A 20,734-nucleotide genomic window follows, 5' to 3' on the forward strand; every position below is an offset into this window, starting at 1 on the left:
TTGTATTTCAATGATGAGTTATCATCTAGCTGTTGATCTTTTTTCAAATTTCTAGGTTTTTGGTGTATTCCAGGAATGCACAAACAATACCCGGTGCCGGCAAAGCACAATACCGCAAATTTGTTTCCTACGGTGGACGTCTCTCTCTCTCTCTCTCTCTCTCTCACACACACACACACACACACACACACACACACATTAACACACACACACGAACATACACACAACCACTTGATATAAAAATTATACAGAATCTTTTTCGTTCACTTCATGTGCTGTAATAGATACTCAAAGTGTGTGATTGAACTAGACTAAGCTGCTTAACTTTAAGATTGACCATAATGTGGACCGATTATCACAATTACTATCAATTTCATTTGGTTCAAAAGTTGATGATGTCCAAAAGATGACCAAACATGCCTCTCCCGTTTATTATATATTTTCCCCAACATTTAAGTTCACAGCAGGAAGAAAAATTTAAAATGCTGCTTTTTATTTCATTAACAAAGATACATGTAAAGTACAGTTGTGTCGAGTCCAGACGTCAGTATCAATTTAGGTTAGAAACTTCGCCAAATATAATCAGTGTGGTTGAGCCCCGAAAGGTCCGTCACTTTTTAGTCATGGAGAAACATTTCACGGCATAGACACTGTCTTCGTACTGGCGATGAGTTGACGAGCTGGAAGGTGTTGCTGCATGCGTCCCTTTTCTCGCATCTTCACAAAGTCAAAGCAGCCGATGTTCCACGAGAAAAATGAGATAGAGAGCTTTACGCATCCAGACTTATTCTCAATGTTGATGTTGTAGAACTGAATACATGCCTTGACGAAGCTGACGCCGGGGATTCCATAGCACAGCTTAGGGGGATTGCTCACTGGAGAAAGTAAACAAACAAAACAAAATGAAAGCATTACATACGTGAACTAAATTTACTAGAAAACTTCTCGCCATTATGTAAAACAAATTAACTAGTATGTTGTTGAAAATAATGTACTAGTAAATTCGTCAGTCATGTGATGGTTGTCTGGAACTACTTGACACTTCTGGTAACATAGTATTTATTCTTATTATCTGAACTGTCTACGATCAGACAATTTAAACACATCACACATTTTTTATTTTTTTGTGTGGCCCTTAATCAATCTATATCCGATTTCAATCAAATATTTTACAGTTAAAGCTGTTTACAGACACATACACTGAGAACCATGTGATAATTTTGGTGATCCTACTAATTCAAGTTGCTCTGAAACAGGTTATTATTGAAATTTAAATAGGTCTTATAATAATCCTCTAAAATATTGTGCTAGTTCCAGATCAATTCCGACCTATTATGCCTACTTTATATGACAACACATCCAATTGGAAATTAACTTTTTTGATGAATATGAAACCATTGACCCTTTAATGTAAACTAGAGAGTCAGGCTTATTGTCATTCCTGCTTAGACATCTGGGAAAGGTACTGATGCTGTGAAAACCAAAAATGTCTGCATCTGATATAATGAACCTAAATTGGACAGTAGTGATGGCCGACGGCGTCGTCTTCTGCTCTCGAATGAACCTATCACTCACTGCCTATCGTGAATGGGTCAGAAACAAATGTACACTCTATTCAAATAAGTGCTGGTAATGTACACTGAAGTAAAAGACCTAGGTAAAGTTGCATTGTCAATTGTAGTGTTTCGGTTTGTCTACTTCACTGACATTAGACAAGAACCTTGTGCAAAGGTACCACATGATGATAGTGCAAGATACACATTATAGTTCACTTTCTTCTCATTTTGTTGTGTAATTAAGAATCTGTAAATATGTGTAAATGTTTAGGGAGAGAGAGAGACCGGGGGAGGGGGGTGGGGTGAGAACCTACCTGAGATTTCTTTGCTGAACGTATAGCTTCCAATTTTGATGGTTATTCGGAAGCCGACATTTGTAGACAGCCACTCGACAATTACACACACTGAAATTGTTATTATTATTATTATTATTATTATTATTATTAATATTATTATCATCATTATTATTATTATTAGTAGTAGTAGTATTGGTAGTGGTAACAATAGTAATAGTAGTTGTAGAAGTAGTAGTAGTATCTATTAACACCATTGTTTTTATGTTGCTTGTGGTGTTTCTGTTGCTAACACCATTGCTCTTTGTATATGATAATGATTTTTGAAGCTCAAAATTATGGACTTAAACACGTTGAAGTGTTATATGTGGTCCATCTTTATTACTGATAAAGACAAACAATCGCCTCTTGGGCGAATTTCGTTATCAACATATAGCCAAGGGCACATCGGAGACATTTCAGCTGACAAGCGCTTCCTTGTTGTTTTTAATGTGCACATGTTCAAAACCCTTTAAGCACTACAATCATGCTCAATCTCTATATCCGAATGGTTCAATTTAGATATATTTAGAAAAGGATCCTCAAACAAAGGATTTTTGTGATTTTTGCATCCTTAGTTTCTTTTCCTAAAATTTAATAAATAAGGCTGACTAAAGATTGTATCTCCTTGAAATCTTGCATGTACATATGGTGCTGGAGTACGCGTCAGATGCATGTAAGCCTTTTGAAAACTTCATATGACGGTGAACTTCAATCAGTCAAAACAATCATTTTAAATCGATTGACACCACTATGAAAAGACATGATAGCAGAAGCAGGATGAACACGTCTATAACATATATTCAGCCTTTCCTGAGAAAAGAACGAATTACATGAACGATATTTCCATCTGAGGCAAGCAACTTTTCAAAAACTACAAAGTAACAATCAGAACTGTGTTTTAGTTGCAACTATTTATTCTGGCTTCGATTGGATTTATATACTGTGTTAATTAAGCCTAATTAAAAGTGTCTGCCAAAATTATTAAAATATGAAACTTTCAAAACATAATGAAGTAGATTATCTCATAACTGATGGATGTAAATGTTTAGAGCTCTGAGAAACCAAATATTTGATGTGCAAACAACACAAGATGACAGCTGTATTGTAAATGATACAAAGAATGTTTATGTTCTTTGCGATAATATAGGCAAATGTTTCACGAGTGAAATGAAAGCATCATATCGTCACGACTAGCGAAATGAAAAGAGAAATTACACAATGTTTCCACTTCACCGGTGTAATATTTAAAGGAAACTCCATTGATTTGTACATTTTATTTACTCCATTAGATGCCAATTAACGACTGCATTACCAGAAGTGACTATTCACAAATTTGACTCCTTCATATATTACTACAAATTGTGTAATGCGTCAAGTTAATTTCTATCCCCAATTGTTCCAGCTTTGTTCAAATATGACCATGATTCTGGTGAGATTTACAATCACTCATTAAACAATCGTATTACTGTATTCTATCAAGAGTTTATCTCTGAAATGTTGCAAAGGCTTGTTGTAGAGATAGCTTTTCTGAATTTGTTTTATAGTACCTCCTTGCTAATTATTTACATTTATACAACAGTCTTAACAATGTAAGACTTGTTTTCATTCTGAGAGATAAAGATAAAGAAAGTGAGGAGAAGAAGAAAACACTTAAATATTCATAAATATGGAAATACAAGTTTTAATAGCATACAAAATGGCAGAGATATGTCCTACATGAGAAAAGAAAGTTCCTTCAAAAGTGGTATAACCACTGCAGCGATGAAATACTATCTCCAATGTGGCGATGATATTGGTAAAGCTGCTGTGGCTATATCATGTTCTTCACCAATCCTTTTTATGAAATATATAACAAAAATAAGTACTTTTGAAGAGATTTGCTCACATATATGCTTTAAAGATGGCCATGGTTGCGATACATGCGGTTACAAACATCGTGAAAACGCTTTGAATATTATCTCAAGTGTAAATAATTCCAATTAATATAAACAAAAACATTCAAACAATATTTAACCGTAACGATATAGAGTCTCTAATCCAAAACTATTATTTATATTTTTTTTTAAATGGAAAAGGTTCATAAGTTACCTTGAGTATTTATTCTGAATCCTAATATATTTTCATTGATTGTCAGGCATTTTGACCAGCTGCTATCCATTAAAGAGCCATCCACCATTTTAGCCTCAAGTTCCTGGACAAATTCCTCCCCTAGTAATTCCTTCAGGGTGATTTTCCCTGTCAATATGGCTTTAAGGATCGCTGCATCCACTTCTACATCCGAATCAGTAGACAATGCACCCTCAACAAACTGAATAGAGTCTATTGAAGAAAATATGAAAAATACAAAGACAATCTTTGAACATTATAAATATTTATCAGATGAACATAATTTAATATCTCCAGTTTTAATTATAAAATGACATTGTCCTATTATAAACAGTGTTTACAGATGGTGAGGACTTTCTATCAGCGTCCACGGAAGAAAAACCAATATATTTTAATACAAGAATTAAATAAACGTTAAATTTTTATTTAACATAAAACGATAAACTAACACTGCAACAAATTAACGCTAGATAAAAAAAAAAAATTTAATTAAAAAAAATTTTAAACATAAAGTGGCAAATTCAGCGAGTGTAATTCAACTGACTTTGACAGACTAATGTGATTAATTAACTATGTAAATTATAGTCCATATAATTTGAATTTCTCAATCAGAGATTCACAAAAGATGTTTTAACTCTCTCTCTCTCTCTCTCTCTCTCTCTCTCTCTCTCAACATATAAAACTTATTTTGTCCATAAGGTTTTTCACTCCTAAAATATACATTTGTGGTTAACTGTTACTGGTAAGCAAATGTTTCAACATGAACACAATCAGCGCGTGATCTTGTTCCTTTTTCAGAGAGAACTAGATCTATGATCTCTGACTTTCTGTCAGATTTTAGCATCTTGAAATGACTTTTGATCTTTTTAAATTGTATTGTTGACTGTAATCTGTTTAAACATTCTATAAAATAATAAAACTCTTCTAATGAATATCTCCAAATCATAAAGGTATCATCTAACAATCTTAACCAAATATTTGGTATTAAGAGGAATTTATTTAGAAAATGATTTTCTAATTTCTCCATAAATAAAGATGCATAAGAAGGTACCATAGGATAATGGTTAGGAACAACAATGGGTAGTCCTATGTCACGTTATTATGCATCTTATTTTGGAATACTATTTTTAAAGTTACGAGATATCCTTTAACTTTGATGAACCTTTGCGTGAAAAAGATAACATTGAGTCTACCTAGAAGTTTCTATTTCCCTCGTGGTCTGTCCTCTTGGATTTCTTTCTGACTGAAGTTTCTCTCTCTAAGTCGATTTTCAAGAAAATGTTGACAATTTACGCTTTTGCAATCTCAGCATGTAACGAAGTAACCCGAGCGGTCTTGCAAGAAATGGGTCATTGAAGGAATAGGACTTAGATCAGTTTTGTCTGATGATGTCAAAACAAAAAATGCCACTTCTTACCTTTGTCCTCATTGTGGATTTCTCTGTCATGCTGAACAAACCGTCCTGCACTGACACCCAACCAGACACCGACCAGCAAGATGAAAATCGAGATTCGCTGCATGATCAGGATTCCAGGAGGATCAAGATTGTATGACACAATACCAGCGGCTTAGAGGTTTTTATACACGTTTCACCCGGATGTACAAATCACAAGATATGACACTCCATCAGAGTTTATCAAACACAAAAATGATGAAGATTTCTGATAAAACACATCCTTATTGTGTGTTTAGTGTTCCGTAATTGATTCAAGTGCGAGACAAAAAGATTATTCTATTTCGCTTATTCTATCTTCTGCCTAAGCGGTTAATAAAGTTCTGATGTTCACTTAACTGGATCCTGGAGACAATATAATACAAATGTCCCATGTTGCAATCATCTAAATTCGACCACGTTTCTGTCTACCTAATTAAAAGGCTAAACATTCAGGGTAAGCCTCCAAACCAAATTACAACACAGAATATTGAAAAAGCAGGAGACAATTTGCGGTGGGGGCTGGTGCCTTGTCCTTTTTAAGCAGTTCCACCTATCTACACAGATATCAAAGTCCATGAATGCATGTATGTATGTATGTATGTATGTATGTATGTATGTATGTATGTATGTATGTATGTATGTGTGTGTGTGTGTGTGTGTGTGTGTGCGTGCGTGCGTGCGTGTATGTATGTATGTATGTATGTATGTATATATGTATGTTGTTACGAGTCTAGGGACTTAAAATAAGTAGCAAAAAAGAGAGTGAAAACCAACAAGCATTGTAGAATTCAACAAATAATTTATTTCCCAAGAATACAAAAAGAAGATGAAATAAAAAGGAAAAAAGAAGTTATTACGAATTAAATCCCAAATAGTCCTAGAATTACTGGCAAAAGTCGTAATAATTTAAAGTCCTGAATAATATTCAGTAGAAGTCCAAATTAAATCCAATGCTGAAGGTGAAGATGTGTCTATGTTATCTCGTAGAGTATTGATGTGCCAACAGTCTATTGTTGAATCACAGAAAAATAATTCCAGGTTTGAATTCACTATAAATTCCAATGAAAGTCTCTTTCCAAGAATTTTATCAGAGTACTTTTGTATTTCCAGAGAAAATAATCATTTGAATTCAATACTTTGAAGAAATAAATTCCAGCCCAGCTTGACACAACATATAATATAACTTGATTGCGCTATTTATTAAAGCTCCAATGAAAAATCATAGTTAAAAGATTATATAGTTTTCTACATTGACCTATGGTCACAATTAGATTTTACTGAAGGAATAAAACTAGTACCGAATGGAAAATATTCTTTTAGAATGATCCTGATGTTTACAAAATAAAAAATGTTAGTTATTATTGGAAACCGATTACTCAAATTAGCAATTTATAACCTGGACACTAAATACACTAAGAATATTCCAAAACCTATACCTAGATCCAAAAAAGCATATTAGCTTCTATTAATAATATTTCCCTTTCTAAATCCATACATATAGAGAATAATTTAGCTATATATTAGATGTTTACAGAATTTTAAAAAGAGTGTATTCACGCCAAGCATAAAATGAACTCAGTTTTGGACAAGGTCAAGTCCAACATAGAATGTTACATTACAATAGCATGTATTGAAATTATTAACAAACAAACAATGCAAATTAAATATATATAACGTATGTATGTATTTGTACTACTCTATGGACTTAAACTTAGTAACAGAAAAAGCGACACCAAAAAGTTTAGAAAAATTAAACAAATAATTTTTTCTTCCCCACCTTACCAATGTCCCAATAAACATTTTCTGATAATACTCATCTTCATCCATCAAATTCGTAAACAAGGACAGGTCTGTTTATTTAAATGTTACCAGCCAAAAGGCGGAAATCGGTTAGACTATATAATTTCCCAGGAAAAACCAAAATTATAAACTCGAATCCTAGTAAGTAAGTTTTCAAAAATTATTTTAAAATTTGGTCTATACTTGTTGAGAAATGTTTGACATGAAGTATGTTGTTTATATAATGACTCGTACAATCTACAATCATGGACAAACCTTTGCACACAATATAGATATACATAACAGCATGTATATTATTTATTCATGTTTTTATAGGCAGATAAAATGATGACTAAAATTGTTATATGGAATGTGCACATCGTGAGATTCTAGATTTGTTGAAACCGTTGGAAAAACTCTCGTACAGGTCTGATTATTGTACTTAAGTGGCATTTGGCTATTAGGTTCCAAATGCAAATGTGTCGTAATGATTTGCCGGATCTGTAATTTACTACAAATCTCAAAGAACCTAACATTTATAGGAAAGAAACAAAAGGTGAGAACTCGAAGCCTATGCAGACTTAATAACTAAATCCTATCTTGGATTATTAGAAAATACGGACACAGGTTTTTAAGATCTTGTACTGTACCAAACTTTATAGACGTTGTTGTGTAAAGATTTAATAAATTAAACATTGTGTTTTTGATATTTATAAAACGTCACCAACCATGATAGGCTTTATGCCCGCAGCAATTTGGGCGCAAAGATTAATCGGAAACAATGTGTCGATATCGGAGTAATTGTTGTTGTTTCTTTTGTTCATTTCGTTTTGCTTTCCTTTTCAAACAGTCGTCAATCCCTTGAATAGAAAATTATCCACGTAGATGATGACAGTAACGCTAATGTAGCCCTAGTAGACGAACACAAATACGAAAACCATGACGATCATTACAGTTGATAGCTTTTACACGGTGAATTGAATATAGCAAATTATTTAATGAATTTTAGTTACTTTAATATTTTCAAAACCATATATGTTTAGCTACATATTTATATCTGTTTCGTGTATTTTGTAACTAATATTATCTGCATACTAATATAATACTCAACTTATAAAGAAATTAGGAGTTCGCTTTGACGTTTCGACATTTATCATATTCTTTTTGATCTTATACTCTCCCAATTTTCATAGACATTGGATTCATTTACCAGAGGCAGGAATTACGTGGACCAATATTGTTAATTTTCAATCATGAAAAGGGACACTGCAGAAATGTATTTCTCATAATATTTGGTATGAATCGAATTATACGTTGCTGAATTGGTGTACTTTGATAGAAAGTTTAAACTGTGTCTTAGTCACATCGATAATGTAAACAAATTTCACAACTTATGCTGGGCACTCTCAACGGTTCAAAGTGGGTTTTTTGATGTGGTCAGTGTGGATGGTGATCGCTTTATCCCCTCACGATTCATAGCCTGGGTTTAAAGCGGTCGTGCCAAAATATTGTTAATGTACTATACCGGTCTAATACTTAAAAGATCGATAATGCAAACGATTGCATAATTAAGTCTTTCATAGGCCTTTCTTCTTCTACAATTGTGTATTAGGTTTACCAAATATATTATATTTAGCGTCCACAGAGTAGTAAACTAAACTGGTAAAGATTCGATCTCCTGGTAAAACGAGCTACCGAACTGTATCATCAGGTGTTTCCACAGAAGTCTTTTTCGACACAAAGCTATGATATTTTATGTTCAACTCTTACCGATTCTAAATATTTGTTACAGGAGAAAATGGCATATACCTCATGTTACCTTCATTTACTGATTATGTCTACGTTATAACTGATACGAGAAGTGTTTCAGTATTTAAGCATGCATAATCCATTCAACAATCCATGCGATATAAATATCAAAAGGTTTGTGTAACATACAATAAGTTATCTCATGAAGTAATTGAAATTGAACGTTTTAATAACTTTCCAGCCATTAAGTGGTAAGCCAAGTTCTGTTTATATGCGCATGTGATAGATAAATATCTATTCTAAAGGCAACATTAAGTAATACAATTGTCCGCTATTTATAGCAAGTAGTTGAGAAGCGAGTGTTCTGACACAATTCGGTATATTTCCAATCTTCATAAGATAAGCTTTTCAGAAATACTGCTACCTTTAAAAAATAATGTTCAGACTAGAAACTAACAGTCTGGTACTCCAGAAACACTCGCATAATTATCTGCATAACTGACAAACAGTTCCGAATTAATAAATGAGAAACAAATTGATCTTTTTAAAGTGTGCAGATTAACGGCAAATTTATCAACCTATGTCAAATGAATGTTTTTAATACTGATATGGTTTGTTTCATGGATTCACATACGTAGGAAATCCTACTCTTGCATTTTCCACAATGTCGTGATAAACATTTTCCAAACTTTACTTATACAATGACTGGTGCAATCGCCAAATAACTAGTTTGAATGTCTTCATACACACACACACACACACACACACACGTAAATATATATATATATATATATATATATATATATATATATATATATATATATATATATATATATATATATATATATATATATATAATTGTGCTTAAATAAGTTAATTAGAAATATTGCCAAAATACAACAGTAAATATGAATTGAAGTAAATTGATGCAAAATGAATTGAAGCATCAACATACTCCATCGAAACTATAGGAAATATATCCCTATTTTACGACACTGTAGCACAAAAAAAAACTGGATTATGGACTTCGGCAAACATACGTCACACTGTAAAACTTCAGGTATGTAACATATATATAATGTAGGTTCATATTGTTCCTTGAACACCGTGTATGACGGAAACACTACACAGGTGTTAAGCTGTGGTACTGTTAATTTGAGGAGTAGATGGCTTTCTTTTAGTCATTCTGATCTTGAAAATGCCCCGTTGTTGTAATTTGAGCTATTTTACCTTTTCCAGGCTTGGGCAATTTTCCGAGTTTGTAACATATATGTCTTATGCTAATTGACAGGTCATAATTTTATATTGTCAGTAGGCCATATTAATTATTTTTGTCTTTCTAAATGTTTCTTGTTCTGAGAACCGAAACACTTCATGATATATTTGATTGGTGTCGTTCGTGCTTTATGGCACGACCCCTCCTTATTTGATACTTAATTTAAACTTATTTATATATTTGTGTGTGTGAGTGTGTGTGTGAATTTTATTGTATCTTTAATTTGTCAACTTTCACCAGACTTTCATCTTCAATATTGTTCAAACTCTTTTCTTTTCCATATTTTTAAGAAATTTCAGTTATTGAATTCATCGGTTTAGAACTTTTAATATTTGTACTAATATTTCGCGACCATTCAAGCTATACCAGTTGATACACGTGCTAATCATGTCTTTAAAATCAGTATATGGATGACATAGATCAGCAGTTGATGAACATCGTCTTGCTACATCAAAGTTCCAATCATATTCCAAGGACAACACGATTATCATTATTTAGGAGAAGTGTTACACGAATGCTTCAGCAACAGCAACGCAGTAACTAAAATAAACATAAAAGTCAGCCCACTCCCCATTAAAGAGCTAATTAGGTTACAAAGAAGCATATTGTAACAAAAAACAAAATAAAATTCAACGGCCAAAGTTACAATGTCAACTGTTGGAAAAAACACAAAAGAAAGAGCTTTTGTATGCAACAACGAAGACAACAAACTAAGTATATATAGAACAAACTAAGGTTACTAATAAAGTAAAGAATCTTTGTTTATAGCATCAGTGAATGTTTACAAATTTTCTAGTGAAAATGACGAAGCCTCAACGTTTTATTTCCTCATGGTAAGCAATATCTATAGAATATGTTAGTAGGACGCTAAGTAAATTTGATTGGCTACATGTTCAGCTTTTCTTGACGGTTAGGATGCTTTGTGTGCCTTCTCGATATTATCAGCATGTTATAATGAAGGTATTCCAGAGACAGAAATAAATAAATTGTACTAGACTATTCATTTAAAAACCCCTAATGAAAGAAACTATACACGAGCTAGGCGCTTTGTGAAATTAAATTCAAGTGAAAGCTGATCTATAAATCAAAGATTGCGTAAAATGGATATTTGACAAGATTTAATTTCTTATTAAATTGAGAAACAACAAAGCAGTAACTAATATAACAACTTAAATAAATTTTATATATCTACTGATCCATTGAGTTTAATACTGAAATATTTCTTTCGATGTAGCGAAATGAAGACGGTAAAGATTTCTTTTATATAAATGGCTCAAATTCAAAACTAATTAAATTAGCCAATCCGATATAAGTATGGGATTATTGAAATCGAATTAATTAACTTACGATTATTACAACTTTAGGTAACAATTTGGCACCCCACCAAATATATAAATTCTGTATTACTTAGGCATATTCTTTTTTTCTATATCCGAAAAGTATGATAAGGGCATGAAGACAACACCAAGAATGAATGGGTTGACAACGTGTTCAGCATAGCAGAGGTTAAGAGAGGTTGTTCGAACTACACACGCAGAAAAAGAAGAAGAAAAAAACCTGTTCTGGGTTAAGATAATGAAAAGCTATACCTAATATACTGATCATATCGGAAATAATGTAAGGACTGGAGTCAAAGATAGTTGATGAAGAATAATTAAAGAGTTCATAGTTACAATGAGTATCATTTCACAAAGAAGTTTATCAGAAAATGAATATCTTACGATAATTTATCATTATACATACAGTGCGGCGATAAGCCAGGTGTTTCAGCTCATGAACAATGACTAATATATGCATGACATCATAACAAATTTCATTATGTTTATTGATAGTGCTCCATTTATAAAAATCAATCAAACAACAATTAATAAATTAAATGTAAAAACACATAAAATTATCTGTGGAAAAAGGGCATCGGTTGGAATAGACTGCCTTCATTCAATAGTAAATAACATTAATAAACATTACAATACAGGTCATTTCTGAATTTCTTTTCAGAACTAGGAAACGATAGAACACATGCTATGCAAGTAATAATGATTGGTACATATTATACCATGTATGATATCCTCTTGCATGTGACGGAAACCTAAACATCTTTATCAGAATGGATAACTCATGGTAGAAAACAATGACACAGAAAAAGGAATAAAGAGAAATTAAAACACCTAAAACGAAGTCCATGGATTAAACAAGGTGAAAACTTAGTCTTATATCTTCATTTCCTTATTTCTTAACAATTGTTAGAGTTCTTGCTACACCACGGTTCCGTTTATTACGTATTCCTTATAACGTTCTCTTAACGCAATAGATTCTGAAAACAAAATATAAGTTAGAAAGAAAGAATATGAAATGTGTTACATTATAGGTATGCTTCGGATGCGGGAAGTTGAGGGTTCATACCCGGGAGAGTCATACCAAAGACGCATAAAAACGATACTATCAGCTGCCTTGCTTGGTGATCAACATTAAGAGGTTAGTGTTGGAACTGGTTGGCCTGGTGTCAGGACAATGTGACAGGGTGGGACATCATACTACATCACTGCGGGATCTAGCTCCAGTGCTAAACATCACAATAAACTGTCACACTGCAGACATCATAGCAAAGTGATTCAAATTGTTAAAGCTGCGTTGGAAATTAAAAAAACTCAGACACTAAACATACACGCAGATTATAGTCATGATAAAAGCAATAACATTTTTCATGCTAGTTTAATAGCAAATAACGGAATAGTTAAATGGTTACCTGATACTGATTTGCTGCTAACGTGTATAAGTAGAGGACATCAATACGTATTCAAAATGCACCACATCTACTTCTACTGCACAGCTTGAATTAAATCCATTGACTGCTTACCAAGCTTAATTTAATAACCATGCGTGTAATGTTTAAAGCGAATCATTACTGAACCCAATAAATAAACTGGAAGTCTTCAGATAAATTAGAGTTCAGAAGATAATAAATGGAAGGATTTGCATCATTCATCCTGACATTGCCAAGCAGGTAAACGAATAATTTAACATACTATGTAGGCAGAAGAAAAACACACACAGGAGACGGCATAAAATATTGATATGATACTTAATTTAGGTCTTTCACCATTTTTGGCACCACAACCGACGTCAAATAGATGACAAATTACATATTCGTGTCATAATGTCTATTTCGCAGCATATTTTCAGGTGAGTTACCAAACTTATAATTCATGACGTGTTGTGGTTTATCTAGTTTTGAATGTGGAAGTTTCTGGTGCATTGGAATTTTATTATGAAAAACTAATTTTAAGTGAAATTAACAACTCTTCAAATATTTGCAAAAAAAAAGGCATTGTCTGCCAGCACAATTACGTTCTAACTGCCGTCCTGTAACCTTTGCATGTCAAGGGTAAAATGAATAAACCCAACCTCCTACGTGTGGTTTGGCAGATCATACTGCTGTTTGCAACTTAAGTGTCTGTCCTGATATGTTATGATGACCCTCAAAATCACTCACAATCCAGAATACGCCGGATAGCCCTGACAACACATGTATTTCGTTAAGTCTGCAATTGTTGAGGTACTTAAGTTTTGGGATCTTTCATGTAAATATTTTGTTCATGTTAGAATTTTGTTTTACTTGAGTCTTATGATAACTTAGATTGGAAATATACCATAATTGTTTAATGTAACTGTCACGTGTGTGGGCTCGAACACACAGTAACACAAAAATGAGTGAAAACAACAAGCTTTGAAAAATATAACAGATAATTTACTTACCTGGAAAAATACTGTAAAATATTTTTAAAAATATGAACTTACGGTTTTTTTAAAAATCAAATCCAAAAATAATACAAGAATTATCCACGAATAAAATTTTTGAAGTTCTAATATTGAAATGTTTTAATGATTGCAGGTTCGAGTCCCGACGTAGAATCCAAGATGGAAGACGAGGACGTATGCTGAAGCCTGTACTGTGTTGACGCCTACAGTTCAATGTACAAACACAATTTATCCTCCGGTTTTGGAAACCTGGATAAAATTTTCAAGAAAAGTCCTTGTTTAAGAGTTCTGTATGAATGCAATAATATTTCCAGAGAAATGAATTATTCCTCTAGAGTCAAAGTAATCTGAAGAAATATTAACATATAACTAAAACAATTCAGAATCTTCAATACTTCAATACTGGTCACAAAAGAAGAAAAATAACTTGACATGAAGTGTTTAAAAGCCTAGACACTGATCTCCCTCTCTCTCTCTCTCTCTCTCTCTCTCTCAGCATCACAATTGATACTAAGTATTTGGCAATTTCGGAAATGCCTAAATGCGAAATAGAAGATGACGTGATCATGTTTACATGTAAAAGTCACATAGCTCCTGTATCTCCTTGATAAGAATCAATCATTTTACTCCCAGAAAGAGTTGTTTACTTGACCCTCAATCAAGGCCAGGAACTATGTAAAAAATAGAAACAAGTGTTTCTATTATTAGGTATCAATGGAAAAACTCAGTTCAAACTGAAGTTTCCGAAAATATCAAATTCCTTGTAAACAAATTTACATTACATTGACATATAAAGAAAATAAAAAGATTCCAAACCCACAAACAATCAAATCAAAATAAACATAAATTAAGTCAAATATAAATTAAATGAAATATACTTAACAGTAACTGTAACTGTGCTTGCTTGATTTGGAAATACATCTATGGAAGCTATACTGAATTACACTCTTTGCAATAAAAGTTCCCTGTACGAATTTTAACGCGAGTCAATGAGATTCATCTTAGAATCTAGAAATTTTGAGAACCTAATATTTTAAGATTTTAGATAATGCAGTTCGATAATGTAAGGTTTTGTGGTGTTAAATATAATTGCATAACCTATCGCATATGTGTACATAAATTCATATGCAATAAATGTTCAAATCATTTAGTGATATGAGCTGTCTTTCTCACAAAATGGAAGTTAATGTTTAAAGTCTACAATTAATACAAGAAGTTGCTCTAAGTTTGCATGAAACATAGTAACGCCATTTAAACTTTATTTTGGTTTTCTGTTTCATTATTATATTATTTTTCAATGCGAACGAAAGTAACTGTTAAAATATAATGTGAAAACATTTTACATCTGATAGATTGAATAAAACAAATTACATTTTTCACACCATATATATATTGTACTTCTACTTGCTTCCAAGAACAATTCAGTGCTTGAATCAACAAATGTTCGGAAGCAACAAATAAATGAATATATGAGGATCTATATTATACATCAAACTGATTTTAAAATGGTACCGTAGAAATAAAATTTACAAATAGACCACCGAACAAGTGAACAATAAATCAAATCAGTGAGGAAATTTTACTATTTCATGGAAGGCAACAATTATGTTAAATGCTTACAAAAGCCAATATATTTTAGTGTAAATCAAAGGTACTCTGTGAGTTTTGTTCCACTTTTTTATTTAGTGGACTTTGCACTAGAAATGCACTACCCGATACATACATTTTCACCATGGAGTTAACTCAGATACACTAAGGAACATCTAGTTAAAACACAGAAAGATGCAATATGTGCAAATTTTAGTACTGAACATGCTGTAATCTCAGTTAGTCTTCCGCACCTTCATGGCTATACAAGAATTAGTTTGTTGAAGCTTGATAGAAAAATGCGACTGAATCACATATTCAATCTTTAAGTAACTTCAAAGGCCTTTCAAAAGAAATAAGTGGGAAAAAGGAGAAAAATTATATTAAAAGATGCTACTAATACGATAAAGTGTAACAGGAAATATACTGAGTTTGTTTAATGGTCCCTTCTTCTGCACATCTGGTATATTTGACAACTGATTATACTAAGAATTTAACAAGTAAAATAAATCGTTTGACTCTCAAATAAAAGAAAACGTACTGAATATGCATCGACACAGGATATGAAAACATGATTATATCATATCTTACGTTAGCAACATTGGCGATGATAGTTTTATTAGTTGGTAGGATTTCCACCCATTTTAGAAAATAGCGTGTGGCTATTCTTTGATATCGATACATCTTGTACCTTATGTTTGACACATACAAAGGTATGACCACAATAGCTAAAATATAATTTATTGTGATTTTAATAAGAATTGTCTTTAATGCACATTTTTATATAAAAAATAATGTTAGAAGACATCTCTCTCTCTCTCTCTCTTGAGCTACCTGTAAGTAATAGTATTACACCCACCCACCCCTCGCATATTCTCTCTGAACCCAAATACATAGCAAATTTGTATGATTCGTCGATAACGACGATGATGGACAAAATATGGACATTGATGACCTTTTGAAGTGATGGCTACTTGACAGGCTCCCGGATACCACGAGTGGATTGTTGACCTTCTTCAGAAATTAGCTGACAAAGTTAGAATCGCACTTCACAAGCAATTTGCTATAGCCGGTAAGAAATATACAGTTCTCTTTTATCGGATCCTGCCATCACTGGAGAAGCAGAGGAGATCAATACTCGAATAAAGTACAATAGAGTTGTGTTTTGATATACAAGATATTGATTTGAACAGAAAGCAGTATGGTTATCTCATCTTAATAACGATTTACAATTTCTCTCTGTTACACCCTAAGAACGCCTGGCACACTGTACTGCCTTCTGTTTTACTTTCTGTACATCCAAATAATTTAAGATCTATTATTGGTGCATCAAAAAATAACCTACATGAACTCTTGAAAAATACAGAGAACTGGAAAGGGAGGATGACATTATTCTCTAAGTAGCAATCAATACAAATGTTATTCACAACCTCGAATTAGAATGACACGATTCTAGTTTGTTACGTTGCTAATATTGGTGAATGTAAATTTTAACAATAAAAAACACAATCAAGTTTTTGCAGTGAAGACTCTCCAAATTTTCTGAATGGATGTTTTCACAGTCCTAATGCACTCTACAACCAGGCATATAATACTAACGATATCTTGATCTGTCCGATTGGAGAACGGCATTTAACTAGATCATTTCAAAGACACAAATCGGTAGAGGGTATGTAAATATTGCAAGAAGGAATTTTTTAAATTTTCTTACGTTTTACTTCATAATAATTTATTAATTTTCAATCTTGAAGAAACAGTATATGACGAGACAAAATATCTTATATTCGATCTCATATGAGTCATACTGAGATCCGAAAAATCCGTGCAATGGTTTTCCCTTTTACAAAGACTAAAATGTTATTCAAAACGCAATCAGTAAAATGTGCAAACAATATTTTGGAAGTTGACATGCTCATAACAATAAAATCGAATTTTCATTGGTATGTGCATCTAGGCTAACTAACAAATAATGTAGAATATTTAGACTTATTAATTTTATTAAATATGTGCTTAGGCCTAGTGTTAGACCTGTTACAAAGTGTAAATGTAATGACCCCCAAAAACATCGATAATTTTCTGGAAACAGTAGGAATCCCTCCCAAATCCAGGAATTTTCAACTGAAATAAATGTAACGCGTCCCACCAAAACGAAAATGCATGGATACAAAACTCAAATAGATTCACAGCTAGCAAATTCCTTTCTTCGGAAACCTCAATATTTTAAATATAATGCAAATGTATTTCCATTTTTGTAACCATTACTGTCTATATTTATCATTTCAGTAATTAATAATACAGATTTCTTTTTCTATTGTAATATTCAGTTTCAAATTCGTTTTTTCGCTAAAGGAATTCAAACTTTATATGACAAATTTAACACCGAATTCCTTGATTCAAAAAAACAAAAACCATCAGCTCTAAAAACAATAGAATATTTGCTAGCTTTGATCGTGTGCAATAAACTTTTTTTTGTTCCCTTCTCTTACAGCGTATGATTTCAGAAGACTAAATAACAAACCATGCGAAATATCAAGATCAACAAAGGGCGATAACATATGCACTTTGCAAACAATTTATATGTATCGTCATATCATACACACAACCGAGTGGTAATGAATACACACGCTTAATTCTAATTTGCATGTATCGTCATATGGTAAACATAACAGTGCATTAATGAATTACACATACTTAATTACAATTTACTTTCGTTCCGTATCATCAGAATGATATATTATCAAATATAGCCTTTGGCTTAAATCACACAAAAGAAGTTAGCTGTTCCTTAGTTTGGTGTGGGGTGAAGTAGGTGGGGAATGGAAGAAGTTATTACTATAAATAAATCCATCAAAAGTCTAAATTAAAATTTTCTATACCCAACACGGAACTATCATGCAAGTAATATAATCTAAACGTACTCCTAAATAAGGGTAGAGTTTGTGTCCTTGTTTTCATATATCCCCGAATATACATTACCAACATAAATTTAAACTAGCAGAGGCGATGCAGATAATACGACTATCAAGATTTATATCCAACAGAGAAAATTAAAGTAAATAATAATGAATGCTTTCCAAGTTTATACAACATGAGTTATCATATATAAAGATCTTTGAAAATGAACTGAAAAGACTCATTGGAAATTTCAAATGGATTGAAACGACTCACTGAAAATTTCAAGTAGTAATAAATACTGAAAAATTGCAAATGAAAAATGCAAATATCATATAAGGACACAAAATTGATGCCTATCAAATATACTATAATTTGAAGTTATAAGTGTTGGTCTGTTAGAGAGGAGTTGGAAAAGTTTTTAAATATAAACAGAAGCTATACAATATATTTGCATTTATATTTGCTTCCACATAATATGATTGTTTGGGATAATATTTAGGAAGTGATATGAGAAAAGAGATATATAACAATCTTTGATTGCTATCATATTTATTTTCACCCAAACACGACGTAAGTGTTCGTTCAAATGAAATAAGAACAAAGGATTTGCCGCAAGTAGTAAAGCTTTACACTTCACCTGATAGCGATAAATAATGAGGTAGGTTATTCAGAGCACTAGTTTTTAAGCAACTGAAAGCTGACATAAAATATATTATACTGATAATTGCTTTAAACACAAGGCCAATAATAGGATGGTATGATAGTCATAGTATATGGGACATCAATCTCGTGAATAATCAGTATGGTCAAATAGAACAGAATAGAGTTTGATCTTGCATCCCTTCTCCGTCCATACATGTGACAATGCTAATGGCGTGTTATGTAAGCCTCTATAATACATTCGAATCTAATAGATATAAAGGTTATTAAATTCAAGAAATGATCAAAAAGGAAGAAAATACTACAGACAAAAATGTAAATTATAACATGGTAATGCCTTTCTATGCAATTATATCAAGGTAATGTCTTTATATGCAAATTATAACATGGTAATGCCTTTCTATACAAATTATAGCACAGTAACGTCTTTATATGCAAATTATAACATGGTAATGTTTTTGTTCAAAGTATAACATGGTAGTGTCGTTTTAACATAGCACTATCGAAACGAATATTTTGCATCCCATTTATGACCGCTTTATTTAAGCGGTACGAATTTTTTAAGTATCATTTTATGCACAGACTATGTATATGTTAACATATTTGTTCCGATATAAAACTTAGGTTGAATACTAACATTTTGATTTGCTATTCTCATTAATTAAGCAATTATTATTGATTTATTCATTTGTATTTCCTTAGTCAATTCATTCTTTTATTTAAATGTAACCAATAAATGAAATAGTCACAGCGTCACATTTAGCATGTCTACAAATAACAAGAAGAGAACTGCATTCACTCAGTGGTTCGCGTGCCGGACTCAAGACCGGAAGGGGGCGGGCTCGAATGCTACCATTAGACCAGCCGGGGTCAGCTATCGTCGTGTGTCCTTGGGCAAGGCTTTTTAGTCCAATTGCCTTGGTACTAAATAACTTATTTATGTTGCTGTGAAGTAAAGTGAAAAAGCAAGCACAAAAATAGCAACAAACCCCTTTTCATTATACTGCATTATTATGCTATTTTATGTAACAATGTGGTATATTATGTACATATTCTTTGTTTATTTTTTTATACCAATCAATTTGTCATTATCTAAATTAGTAATCCAATGAAGAAATCAATAAAACGATGAATGATCTTACGCACATGCAGTCACTTTGGCATTAAGTAGTAGTGCACGCCTAGCTTAAGCGTTGTGAACAAGGAAATCACAATGGTGTGAGGGTCAGCGTAATGCTTACTCTATATCTACTGAACAATTCGGGGCTCATCCGAATATTCATCTTCTCTGTAAATCAGGAGATAGGATCATCGGATAAAAGCGAACCCACACATTATCGAGCAATAACAGTTTACGTTTGAAGTAGTGAAGGTAAACATTCCTCTTATGGTATCCGGGAACATATGAAGCTGTCCACGTCCCCCAAAGATGAGAACCGTCCATTGTTCGTCCGTCAGCATATATAATGGTATTCATCATGGGCGCAGACTATGCAATTATATACAGGTGTCTATTGAATAATATTGCGAAGGAATATCGGAGCGGGAGAGACGCTAATATTAACTTGGTACATAGGAACGGAGATATGTGTTGTTT

The 20,734-nt window shown here is 32.5% G+C and overlaps 1 protein-coding gene across 1 annotated transcript; it reads right to left on the minus strand.

Annotated features, from left to right (window-relative positions):
- Window positions 1-489: 489 nt before the first annotated feature.
- On the minus strand, window positions 490-5,557 carry LOC149793906 (uncharacterized). Its single transcript, XM_089966480.1, has 4 exons — window positions 5,415-5,557; window positions 3,980-4,210; window positions 1,871-1,960; window positions 490-875 (listed from the first exon to the last, which is right to left on the minus strand). The coding sequence occupies exons 1-4, from the start codon at window positions 5,515-5,517 to the stop codon at window positions 637-639; spliced, it is 663 nt and encodes a 220-aa protein (XP_089822606.1). The 5' UTR covers window positions 5,518-5,557; the 3' UTR covers window positions 490-636.
- Window positions 5,558-20,734: the final 15,177 nt, after the last annotated feature.

The sequence above is a fragment of the Sinohyriopsis cumingii genome, chromosome 8 (assembly GCF_028554795.1).
Source record: "Sinohyriopsis cumingii isolate HCF-2022 chromosome 8, ASM2855479v2, whole genome shotgun sequence".
NCBI lineage: Eukaryota > Metazoa > Mollusca > Bivalvia > Unionida > Unionidae > Sinohyriopsis > Sinohyriopsis cumingii.